Here is a 12,535-nt window from a genome sequence, read left to right as displayed (position 1 = left end):
TGTAAGGGAGATGCTTCTGACAGCCGATTTAAATGTAAAATATTAACAAACCTCTTCTGCACTGGGTTAGGTGTGCAGCATCAGTTACTGTGGTGACGCAGCAGTCTGAAAACTCTGACTTTAGGTTCAACACACCTCACTAACCCCTCAGGTCAACTGACAGGAAGAACAACTAATAATAATGTTGACAACCTAATACCTAGTGAGACTATGTAACTTATGTAAGCACGTATCTTGTATTTGTGCTGCTGCTAAACTACGATATAGCAAATCACAGATAACATTTTTTAACATAATTGTAAAACAAAACCAGCCTACCTGACCGGGTCTCTTTTACCTGTTCTAGTCCTCCACCTTTCTGTCAGGTCTCCTAATGACATCGTCTTTAAAGCATCCAAGATAAGAGAATCACGGGAAATGAAGCGTGACACCATCCTGTCATTACCATTTACGGCCACTGTTGGGCAAAAATTGCAAACATCACTTTGCAAATATGTGCAGAAATGTCTCAAAAAGCATCAGCTGTAGATTAATAGTGCAACATGTGGTCTGAAGATGGTTGCATCTGTGGTGACGGTCCTTAGCTGGAATCAAACCAGAGATGTTGCATTTATGCATCCTGTGCTGCAGCTATCAGACTACCAGGGCGTCCCATAAAATGTTTACAGAAAGGAATTCTGTAATTTTCCTACAGGTTTGGCAAATAAATCATTTATAAATTATTTCAAACTCAAGCCTGTATAAGCTGTACAAAAACTGAGTTTACATGCAAAAACTTGCTGCTGTATTTGCTGCTGTTGCATGTGAATGGATCATATTGAATTCTCTTTTAAATACATCCTTTCCACAAGTTTTGTAAATAAAATATTTTTTAAAAAGCAAAGAAATCAATCTGAACTTTAATTTCATTTCGAGGATATAGAAAGATTGTTGCACTTCTCATTTATTTGTAACCTTCATGAGTTTGCATGTGAACGCAACAAACACAAATTGACAGGGAAATGAATTTATTGTATGAAATATAATCTAACAATAAAGTAAACAGACGGCACCACTGAAGGACCTTTATGATGAATGGTAAATATGGATCAGTGGTGATTGAGAATATGATCCAGGCAGGATTAGTGCTCAGATTAGCCTCCTGGATTTCTAAGAAACATGTAAGAGATGTTATGTACAAACAAATTGTTTTGGAGATATGATTTAACACAAGCTGTCTAAAGCATTTTTCCAAAGTAGCACAATATTTAAAGTAAAACTATATCATAGGAGCTAAAAGAAACATGCAGGACACTCTGTTTGTCCATTATTCCTGCACCATCGTCTTTCCATCAGCTCTAACTCTGCTCTATTTGGCCTGAACACACTGACCCACTGTATTATTTAGCTATTTTTAAGTCAAAGTGATTATTGTGCGTTTATTCCAGCTTTAATCTGCCTCGCTTACTGCAACAACTTCACTCTGCACCCATTAATCCTGCATTATGAAGCTTAAACTAGGCCACAGCGCACCTAGCCATCTGCAAGACGCTGCAGTAAAGGTTATCAAAGTTTGTAACCCACATTAAGTGTTCACTGCAGTTAAGTACCATGGTGCTAATATTCTGCACAGAAACTGGTTTGTTCAGTATATCAGACATACAGAATCACATTTTATTTCACCAAATTATATGACTGACTGTGAATAATATCTTTCTCCAACAAAATTTCACGTATTTAATGTTTTGACAATCCTTAGAAAGTAGTTTATATTCCGATTTGTTATATCGATGCAATGATTTGTCCAGTCACCGTCCTGGTCACAATTTTAGGGGCAAATTTTTAACTGAGAAGTTTTATTTTTAAAACTGTGCATTTGCCTTTGAAAAAAATTTTTTTTTTTACTTTTTTCCCAGAAAAATGTGACTTTCAGGCAGCTTAATTCCTCCATTTCATTATTTAAAAATACACGTTAAGCACAACAACTGTTTGCAATGTTAGGAGCCCATTAAATCATCATTACAGATCATTTACAAACATACAAAACTGCAGGAACGTCCACATTTTATAGAACTGTGATTTTACATTTACAAAGAAAAACAGAAGGATGCATTTAGACTCTAGTTTAATAATATTTTTCCTTATTATTTCTGACATTTTGGCCTTTAAACATTTTTTTTCTAGTTTTTTTTTAAAAAAAGCTCTTTTTTATAGTGTCTTATTATTATTATTGCACAGCCTTGAGGAACAGTCACTTTACTATTCACTGCACATACGAGCACATATGAGCATTTGAGAAATAAAAGTCTTGAATTTTTAATCTTTGAGGAGTTGGTGGGGGCATAAGTTAGTGGGCTTTCACAGGAGATTTGAGTTTGAATTTTATCATATTTATAGTTTTTGTTTTTGACTCTTGGCTTACGTGCATTTTTAATCTATGCTTGGTTAAATTCCGACCAAAACTACGTTGTTAGATTCAGAAAAGATCCTAATTTGAGTAAAATTCAACTTCTCAATACATTTAGCTCCATTTTCTATGCGTTACAAGGAGATTTTACATTACACTTATTCACTTAACAGCAGGAGATCAGACACATGTAGTGTTGTTTTCTGTTTATTAATGATCAGAATGGACCATAATGCACCTTGTGGCCTGTTTGAAGCTCAGAAATGCGAATATTGTCGAACCGGTTGATCACAATGTAACCTGCAAGCAGCAGATTGATTTTTTAGAACAAATACAGATCAAATAAACAACTACAACGTGATCTGACTGCATATACATTCATCTATGTCATTATTTTTGTCACACCTACAGGCTTATTTAAAGCCTGTTGGTGTGAAAGTTCTTATGCATGACTAAGTAGGTGTGATTAGCTTAGATATTATCATATTGTGTTGTAGAAACTTTTTAAAAACATCACCTCTTTCTGCTCTCCAATAGCAGATAATAAATAATATTAAATATATTTGTGCTGCATTTTTTTTTTACTAACAAAGTCTCTAATCACTTTGCAGAGAAACAACAGCAAATAAAATCAGAAAGTTTCCTATTGAGCAAAACTAGCATCTGTTTCTTTAAAAAAAAAAAAATTCTGAAGGGAAAATACAGAAAACCGAAGATAGAAGAAAAAGTCACTGCAACAGCGGAGGCTCAGAAATGTGAAATTATGAAATTCACCTGAGAAACATGCTGAATGTTTGGCTGCACTGTGAACAGTCGACAAATAAAAGGTCTGATGCTCGATGGAGACAAAAAATCTGGACAGACTGTCCCTTCGATCATGTGCATCAAATCATTTTTGAGCTACTGTACATGATTAAAGATCTATTTTTGTTCAGGCTTCGCTTCAACGAGAAGATGTTGGATAATCTTCTCTGCATTATCCATCAGATTATGAGCTGCACGTGATGAGTAATAATATATCTGGATTCACTGCAGCGGCACTCATCGTACATTCGTCCCAGATACTGAAAATCAGAGTAAGTGTGACCACATTTACCGGCTGAATCTACTTTTTCCTGAATCCCCCACGTCATCTTGTGACCCTGATAAACCAGACAGGGGTCTGCAGATGTTGCGGAGTCATCAGACAGATGTGGCTGCAGGTTTTTCCTCCTTAGATTTAGTTCAGGATCAGCGGTGACGAGCTTACAGCGTCCACAGATTTATCAGAATCAGAACCAGACAGCTGCTGCTGAAGTCACCAGATTAATCTGTCACTGCTGCCAAACTCTCACATGTAGGTTGTCTCCTCCAGACATCTTCAGACTGCTTTGCTTTGACTTGTGACGTGTTTTGTTGAGCTTTTTTTCATCCCGAAGGTCTCTGTTTTTGAAACTTAACTGTTTAACTCTTTCCATCCTGAGAGTCTCAGCGTCAGTGTTTAATTCCAGCACATTAAGTTCTTGGTACTGCTGTGACTAAAACGAATGCAGCTTTCATTGTTCTGCTTGTTTTCTGTCGCATCAGATTTGGTAAAGAAGCCGTTTGAGGTTTTGCACTGATTTGCTATCATCAGCCTGTGTTTCCACTCTTGAATTTCTATTTTTTATTAAGCAAAAGCAAAAAATGTCGGTGACAGTGTATATTAATGGAAACAGTGAGATTTGTTATATTTAAAAATTCACCCAAGTGTCTCATGCAGGTCTTACAGTTTTGGAGCCGTTACTAAATTTAAGGATGTTTTTCCAGTACAAATGTTAAAAACTAGCTTTGGATTTAAGGGGCCGAGTGCTGTGATCAGTCTGGAAACTATAATTTTATTCAGCCAGTTTGACTTTCTAAAGGTTTAAAGGTTCCACTAACACTTCTACAACAGCATCAGCTGACATTAGCTTCTTTATCTGCACTAACAGGACAGATATAGAAATCAAGCACATAAAGAAGTAGAGGAGGAATGTAAATGCAGCCAGAGTGCATAATGTGAGGTTCCTGTTAGTGTAAATCCTTAACTTTAAACACAGTTATACTGGATGCATGAAGAAAAATCCCCATTTAATCTTTCAACAGAAGCACCAAAAGGCAGACACAGGTTACGTTTAAGAGCCAGACTATTGGTGGCATTACACTTTAAAGACCTTCAATGAAAATCTGCTTTTACACCTCATTAAGATGTTTATATAGTGTTTTTTTGTATGCTGTAAGACACATGTTTAATGAAGTAAGCAGTCAACACTGTGGCTGAGCATGTCCACCTTAAAACTGCTGTGTACTGGAGACAGCCTCAAAGACTTCCAGAGTTTTTTTCGTAACACAAATAAAGAATTAATCTTGTCAGCTTGCAGAGTGGAGCGTTCTGCTTTGTTGTTCTTCAGAATCAGTGTAAGGCATAGAGGAGTCTAACAGTGTTCAGCAGAGTTGCAGGTGAGCTGGTGTGCTGAGCTGCAGCGAGTGGGTGAAGACAGAAGTGGGGATTTCATAGATGTGCACATTCACAGTTACAGCATAGTTCTAAGACATTTTAAGGCAGGGAGGGAAGACATTTTCATGACAAAAACTTCTAGATATGTAACTTTGATGCACAGAGATGAGTCTCTAGGGATTAGATCAATAACTGATAAGGAACTTTGAAGCAACTGGACAACAGCTTTAGCCTCAAGACCTGGTAGCTGCCACTCGCTGCTGTCAGATGTTTAATGTGAAGTATTTCTGTTGTTGCTGGATGGAAGGTTGTAGATTCAGCATTCTACAGCCTTTTATCAGCTGGACTGTCAGTTTATTTTTATTGACCTAAGTGCGACCTTTGGCAACACAGTGGTCACCTCACAGCTAGCAGGTCCTGGGTTCAAATTTGAGCCAGAGTATACGTAGCCCTGTGATAGACTGGTGACCTGTCCAGAGTGAACTCTGCATTTGCTCCAAGTCAGCTGGGATAGATTCCAGCCCCCTCAATACCCTACAGAGGATTAAGTGTTGTATAGATGATGGATGGATGTGCACCTTTGGAAACACTACTCTATAGCTCTGCCTCTGTGGTCCTGTGCTACATCTACTGAGAAACTGTATTTGGGAATATGATGAACTCTGTGACTAGTTGTACTGTACACACTTTGACCTCTGATTCTGACTATAAATGCTTCTGTTTTTAAAACGTTTGTCCATTTTCCAGTATGTTCTTCAAACAAGTCTCTTTTATCTGAATTTGTATCATGTCTCAGTCCATTTCACCTTGTCTGATCTGAACTCTGGGCTCCACTAACTGACCTGCAGATCTGAGACCTTTCAGGGTTGTTCTGAGCCACCATGATACATTTTCTACAGTTTATATAGGATGTTCTTTGTGTTGTGTGTCTGGACACTGACCTCCCTCCTCTCCGTGCTCCTCAGATCTGCTGCTGCTGTGGCCCGGCTCCCTGCTCGCTCTGCTGTGCCTTCTGTCCTCCGGTCAAATCGTCCACCAGCACCAGGGTCATGTACACTCTGTTCCACATCATGAGCTGCGCTGTTTCCTGCCTCATGCTGTCCAGAACCGTCTCCGAGCTCGTCAGGGAAAATGTGAGTTTCTGTCAGTTTTGTGTAACCTCACACACACTGATGCATGAAGAAACTGTGGGCTGATGGTCACTGTATTTCTCGTTACAAAATGGCCTCTCACTTTCTGGTTAACTAAACAGAACCATTAATTTATGAAATCTACTGAGACAGATCCAAATATAACAACCACTAACTCCCATCTGGAAACACAGAAAAAGAAAGCTGGGATATGGTTTTGCACAAAAGTCCTGCAGCAAACATTCACTTTTAAATCACACCTGGAGATGCAGGAAGTAGAAATGGTCAGCCCTTCCTTATATACCCCAAGATGCTCTGTGATTAGCTGCAGCCACAGGAAGAAGAAGGAGTGACTCAAGCTGTGTTCAAGTCATATTAAAATCACTATAATTATCAGTTTCCAGCTTTTGAATGACATTTTTATAGGTATCCTCATTAGACTTATGATTGGGAAATAGACTTTTCTGAGTTTCTGCAGACTTGATGACTGATAAGAAGGAACCCCGTCTATTGATTTAAGTACAACTGTTCATACAAGTCAAATACAATTCAAAATACACAGGATTGGACTGGGGCACTAATACATACAAGTATAGTCATAAAATTAAAAATAAAATGAGGTAATTTCTGAAACTTAAATAAACTACAAAAGATAAAATAATAAAACCTTGAATAATATACCACAAACTCTTTAGCTGATGAAAACACGTGAATAAGAAGATTAAATCTCTGACAGTGACATCAAAAATTTATTTTTATTAAAAATAAGTCTGATGTTAATGTTCAGGAGAGAACAATTAATAAGAAATGTTTCCAAAAAGATCCAACATATGTTTGCAGAAGCTGTAAAAGTCTTCATCGTATGTTTTGCATGGCTCTGACTAATGTTTATTTGCATTATTGATGAATCTGTCTTTTGTTTCCTTGGTTAATCAATTAGTTGTTTGGATTGTAAAATGTCAGAAAATCATGAAAAATATCGTGTTTTGTCCAGAACCCAGTGATATTCAGTTTACAATCATAGAGGAAAGAAAACAGGAAATATTCACATTTATGAAGCTGGAATCAGAGAATTTTGACACTTTCTTCTAAAAAGTTACCCAGGCTAATCAATTGATTATCAAAATATTTGGTGATTTGTTCATTAGGAAACAATTAGCTAATTAATTTATTAATTTTTGCATCTCTAATTTCTTTCTCTATTTTCATGTATAAGAGGACTCACTTGTAAAAACTGATTTGCATTTTAACTGAAGAGTTTGTTTGTGAAATGTACAACTGAAATAAAAAAAGCAAGACTATTGAAAAATAAATAAACCCTGAGCTGAAGACATTTCGGAAATCCTTCTGGAAATGAATATTTTGTTAAACATCCTTTACAACCCTGACTCATTTTATTCTGTTCTTCTTTTTTATACTAAAAATCTGACTTTAATTACATGTAACATTCAGTAGAAGTCTGGGATTCTGTCTCAGATCCATGTATTTAAATATGAATATATTGTGTGTTTCAGGTGCCTTTCTTCAACGTGGTGTGTGACCAGGCGCACGGCGGAGGCCACTGTGAGATGCTGGTCGGATACTCGGCCGTCTACAGAGTCTGCTTCGGCACGTCCTGTTTCTACCTGATGATGGCGCTCTTCCTCATCGACGTCAAGTCCAGTCAGGACTTCAGGGCGATGATTCACAACGGGTCAGTCAGGCCTGTTTCTCCTGAACCGAGGGTTTAATGAGACTGAGGATTCTCTGTTCACAGATACAACACCGTCATTCCACCTCAGTGCTCCACTCCTGACCATCCTCAGTTTCACAGGATTTTTCTTAAAGTGTTGAATATTGATTGAATTGACTGTGTGTAAAATCTGGCCTCAATGTTTCTTTTTAAGTTAAAAATCCTTAAAGAAGGTGGGGCCATGTTGATTTTTGCTTTATTTTCTTTGCGTAAATCTGTGGGTCAGTGTTTGAAGAGCCACAACTTGAGAAATAATGAAGTTAGAAATTCTGCAGCTGCAGCTGGAAAACCATGATTTTTTTTTTTTGCCCAGTAACAATATTAGAAAACTCTTCCCATTAGAACCGCTTTCAGATTGGTTTCATCCATCATACCTGCTCAATTCATGTTCAAATATTGTCCATGAATGCAAAGAACATAATTTTAATAATGTTTTCTCTCATAAAGTCTGACTGGCACCATACTCTACATGTTTGAAGCTCCAACTGATGCCAATCACAGGACATAAAATCAGCCTCTTAGGGTGAAAAATGAAGGTTTTTATGGTTGGTGGAATATTGGAATAGAAAAAAAATGATATTTTTTGACCACATTTTCACCATCATATAACTGGTTTGTGTTATTCTATCAAAACAGGGCTGTACCACTGAAAAACCACACGTTTATATCAATAATCCTGCAAAGTTTTAGGACTCAAGGTGTATTTTTTCTCAAGTTATGACACTTCAACCATTGATCCACAGAAGAAAATGGCACAAAAATCAGCATGACCCCACCTTCTTTAATCATTTTTAGCACCTGTGACCAAACATTTTCCACGTTACTTAATAACATACACAGAAGAAAGAAACAGACAAGAATGACATGGTCAGGTGTGAAATTTCTATTAAATATTGGGATGAATTGAGATGGAATGACCCAACAGTGCTCACATTTAGACACCCAAATCCCTGACTTTTTTATGTTACATTAGAAAACAGTCTTTAAAATGACATAAATTACATCAATTCAAACCTTACATAATGAATATGTCTACATCCGTAACATCTTTGTTGATCCTAGCGACTTATCAAAAACAAAGACATGAAGAGGTTCTTTAAAGGCCAAACTTCACATTCAATAATTAACTGAAGAAACTTTCACCCTACAAAGACTTTTATGTCATTTCCCTGAATCTAAGTACTTAGAACAGACTTGATCCCATCCAGGAGAGTTTCCAGGCCTGTGCTAAAGTTTGTACATCTTTAAATAGTTCCCTGGACTCTCTAAAGGGAAAGTGTTCTCCTGCTCGACTCACCTGAGCAGACCTACTTGTCTATTTAAAGCTCCCTGTTGTTGCACTTTCCGCTGCAGTCGATTAGAGCTGTGACGTAGCTGTTCGGATTAGGATTTGACAGACTGGATTGCTGCTCCTCTCTGCTCTAAATCTGCTCTCAGAGTCTTACTGGAGCCTCCACGAAAGGCTTCAGGGTCTTTGGCAAAGGTAGCAGCTCTTATTGTGGTCTGAGTGACACAGTGACCCACTGCAACCTTTTCCAGACCAGACAGTCACATGCAGCTGCAGATGGAGGCGAAAACACATTAGAATTCTACACTTGAACTGTTAGAATAGAATAGAAATACTTTATTAATGAGGGGAAATCCAGTTGTTATAGCAGAAAAAGTAAAGTTACCACCACCATAGATGCAGATAAAAATAGACAGTAGGTAAAAATGCACAATAAATAAAATATAAAATGCCAAATAAGTTAGGGTTCTAGTTTGAATGTCAAGTCTTGGGTCATTAACACACCATTAGTTGTGTGTTTTGAGGTGGAGAATAAGTTATAGGGATTCATAACCAGTCAGAACTGTGGAACCTTCTTGGATAGGTGGTGAAATGCTTTCAAGAACTACACTTGAAGAGATAGGACAGCATCAGATAGAGTCTCAGTTCCTCTAATTCTCTCCCTCCTATTAAGCGGCGACATAAGCACAAAGCATCCCTGGGTGGGCTCGAACCACCAACCTTTCGGTTAACAGCCAAACGCGCTGACCGATTGCGCCACAGAGACATGTATGAAATTTATATAGTGGCCAGATTATCCATCCATACATGATCTTCTGACAACTATGTGGGTTTGAGTACTTCTTATTTGAGGAGGGGGTCTGTGACACCAGTTATCAGGCACTGAAGACAGTTTCTTAAAATCATTCTCTTAAAAATTTCAACACCATGGACTTCTTGAGGGCTGCACAGTGCTGTAGTGGTTTGCACTTTCGCTTTGCAGCAAGAAGATCCTTGGTTCGAATCCCGAGGAGGGCCTGGGATCTTTCTTCATGGAGTTTGCATGTTCTCCCTGTGCATGCGTGGGTTTTCTCCGGGCACTCCGGCTTCCTCCCACAGTCCAAAAATATGCTGAGGTTAATTGGTTACTCTAAATTGCCCGTAGGTGTGAATGTGAGAGTGATTGTTTGTCTGTATATGTAGCCCTGCGACAGACTGGTGACCTGTCCTGGGTGTCCCCTGCCTTCGCCCGAGTCAGCTGGGATAGACTCCAGCACCCCCCGTGACCCTAGTGAGGATAAAGCGGTGTATAGAGAATGGAAGGAAGGATGGACTTCTTGACTCATACCTCACCTGGCAGTTTGAAAACCGTTCACACTTTGAGTATGCCAGTCTTGGGTCATTAACACGCCATTAGTCGTGTGTTTTGAGGTGTAGAATAAGTTGTAGGGATTCATAACCAGTCAGAACTGTGGAACCTTCTTGGACAGGTGGTGAAATGCTTTCAAGAACTATACTCGATGAGCTAGGACAGCATCACAGAAGATAGAGTCTCAGTTCCTCTAATTCTTTCCCTCATATTAAGCGGCGACATAAGCACAAAACGTCCCTGGGTGGGCTTGAACCACCAACCTTTCGGTTAACAGCCGAATGCGCTGACCCATTGCGCCACAGAGACGTGCACGGCTTGTATATAGTGCCAGGATTATGCATCCATAAATGATCTTCTGACAACTATGTGGGATTGAGTACTTCTTATTTGAGGAGGGGGTCTGCCACACCAATTATCAGGCACTGTTGACAGTTTCTTAAAATCATTCTCTTTAAAATTTCAACACCATGGACTTCTTGACTCATACCTCATCTGGCAGTTTGAAAACCATTCACACCTCGAGTATGTCAGTCTTGGGTCATTAACACGCCATTAGTCGTGTGTTTTGAGGTGTAGAATAAGTTGTAGGGATTCATAACCAGTCAGAACTGTGGAACCTTCTTGGATAGGTGGTGAAATGCTTTCAAGAACCATACTTGATGAGATAGGACAACATCACAGAAGATAGAGTCTCAGTTCCTCTCACCCTTTCCTTCGTATAAATATGTTGTTTCAGCACAAAGCGTCCCTGGGTGGGCTCGAACCACCAACCTTTCGGTTAACAGCCGAACGCGCTGACCGATTGCGCCACAGAGACGTGCATGGCTTTTAAATAGTGGCAGGATTATGCATCCATAAATGATCTTCTGACAACTATGTGAGTTTGAGTACTTCTTATTTGAGGAGGGGGTCTGTGACACCAGTTATCATTATTTCTAAAATGCATAATTGCTAGATGAAAGTTTTAATTTGCTGATTAAGATAAACCTTATAAACTGCAAACATTATTTCAATGGGTTGTATTGACATTATAATGCTGTATCAGCTCAATAATGTGTTTAATTTAAGCTTCAAATTTCTGCGTTAGCTGATTTAAATCTGAATTCAACTTGGTAAAAACACTGGCAATGATTCTCAAGTAGGACTTTTTTTTTAAATTTTCCTTTCTAGATTTGATTTTTTTTTTTTGCTCAAAAATTTAAAAAAATATTAATTACTAACATTTTTTGTTGAATTAATAAATCTTTTAAAAGCTATCACATGAACAAAAACAAAAAAGCCCAAAACTACAGAAAAAAATCTAGTTAGAGCGATTTCATTTTTTACACATTTGTCACTTTCAAAACTTGTGATCATAATTACGATAAATAAATAAATAACACACATAGTTTCCCCTTTAAGTAATGTGGAAAAACTAGTGGAACGACTTCATTTTCATTAAAAATAGTTGCTTTTCAGAACAACTTTGATATTAGTTCTGTTTAATATTATATTGTGATGATGGGAAATTAAAAAAAGAAAAAATATGACAAAAATAGACTCAATAAATCAATTTAAAGGTCTCATCATGTACTATAGATGGTTGAACAATACATAATTTCATGATTTGCAGTAAATAATTGGCTTAAACATGCAGAACAAGTGGTACCATCCTTTAAAGATTGATATAATTAGTTTCTTTTTAATGTATTTACATTTTTTGACAGCTTTTTGTGTGTGCACAAACAGAATTATAAAAAAGAAAAACAAAGCATTTACAACTAAACAAGCAAAGAAAGCTTCAAAAAATAAAATACAGCAAACTTTATGTGCAACTTTTTAAACAACCTGATGCTTTTCTGCTGCAGCTTCTGGTTCCTGAAGTTGATCACGCTGCTCGGGATGTGCACCGCCGCCTTCTTCATCCCCACAGAGTCCTTCCTGCACGGTGAGAAGCTTTTTCAGCCCACAAAGATTTACCTGAGAATAAATCTGCACTGAGAGCACCTCCTCCTGAATCCTTGCAGAGGGCAGCAGAGATCTACAAGCTCTGCTCACGTCGACTCTCTGCAGGGAATCAGTCAGGATGCCGTAAATCTCTGCAGCGGTTTCACTTTGTTCGGGAACAATAAACGTGCTGCTGATACAAGCCTGATAACACAGCTGATTTATGAACTACAGTTTGTGTCTCGCCGAAATAAATCACTGTTC

At 38.1% G+C, this 12,535-nt stretch overlaps 1 protein-coding gene and 3 non-coding genes across 4 annotated transcripts in view; 1 reads left to right on the top strand and 3 right to left on the bottom strand.

The window, feature by feature from the left end:
• Positions 1 to 12,535, top strand: part of serinc4 (serine incorporator 4) — a 38,872-nt gene that overhangs the window by 3,411 nt on the left and 22,926 nt on the right. The window contains exons 2-4 of the mRNA XM_022194833.2: positions 5,810 to 5,977; positions 7,489 to 7,667; positions 12,193 to 12,272. Of these exons, the coding sequence (XP_022050525.1) occupies positions 5,810 to 5,977; positions 7,489 to 7,667; positions 12,193 to 12,272 (427 nt within the window). The remainder of the gene's footprint in view (positions 1 to 5,809; positions 5,978 to 7,488; positions 7,668 to 12,192; positions 12,273 to 12,535) is intronic.
• Positions 9,687 to 9,760, bottom strand: trnan-guu (transfer RNA asparagine (anticodon GUU)). The gene has a single exon. It is a non-coding gene; the product is annotated as a tRNA-Asn (tRNA).
• trnan-guu (transfer RNA asparagine (anticodon GUU)) lies at positions 10,578 to 10,651 on the bottom strand. Its single transcript has one exon. It is a non-coding gene; the product is annotated as a tRNA-Asn (tRNA).
• trnan-guu (transfer RNA asparagine (anticodon GUU)) lies at positions 11,089 to 11,162 on the bottom strand. The gene has a single exon. It is a non-coding gene; the product is annotated as a tRNA-Asn (tRNA).

The sequence above is a fragment of the Acanthochromis polyacanthus genome, chromosome 2 (genome assembly GCF_021347895.1).
Source record: "Acanthochromis polyacanthus isolate Apoly-LR-REF ecotype Palm Island chromosome 2, KAUST_Apoly_ChrSc, whole genome shotgun sequence".
In the NCBI taxonomy this organism is placed as follows: Eukaryota; Metazoa; Chordata; class Actinopteri; family Pomacentridae; genus Acanthochromis; species Acanthochromis polyacanthus.
Note: the sequence above shows the minus strand (reverse complement) of the source record. Positions and strands in the feature narration are given on the sequence as shown.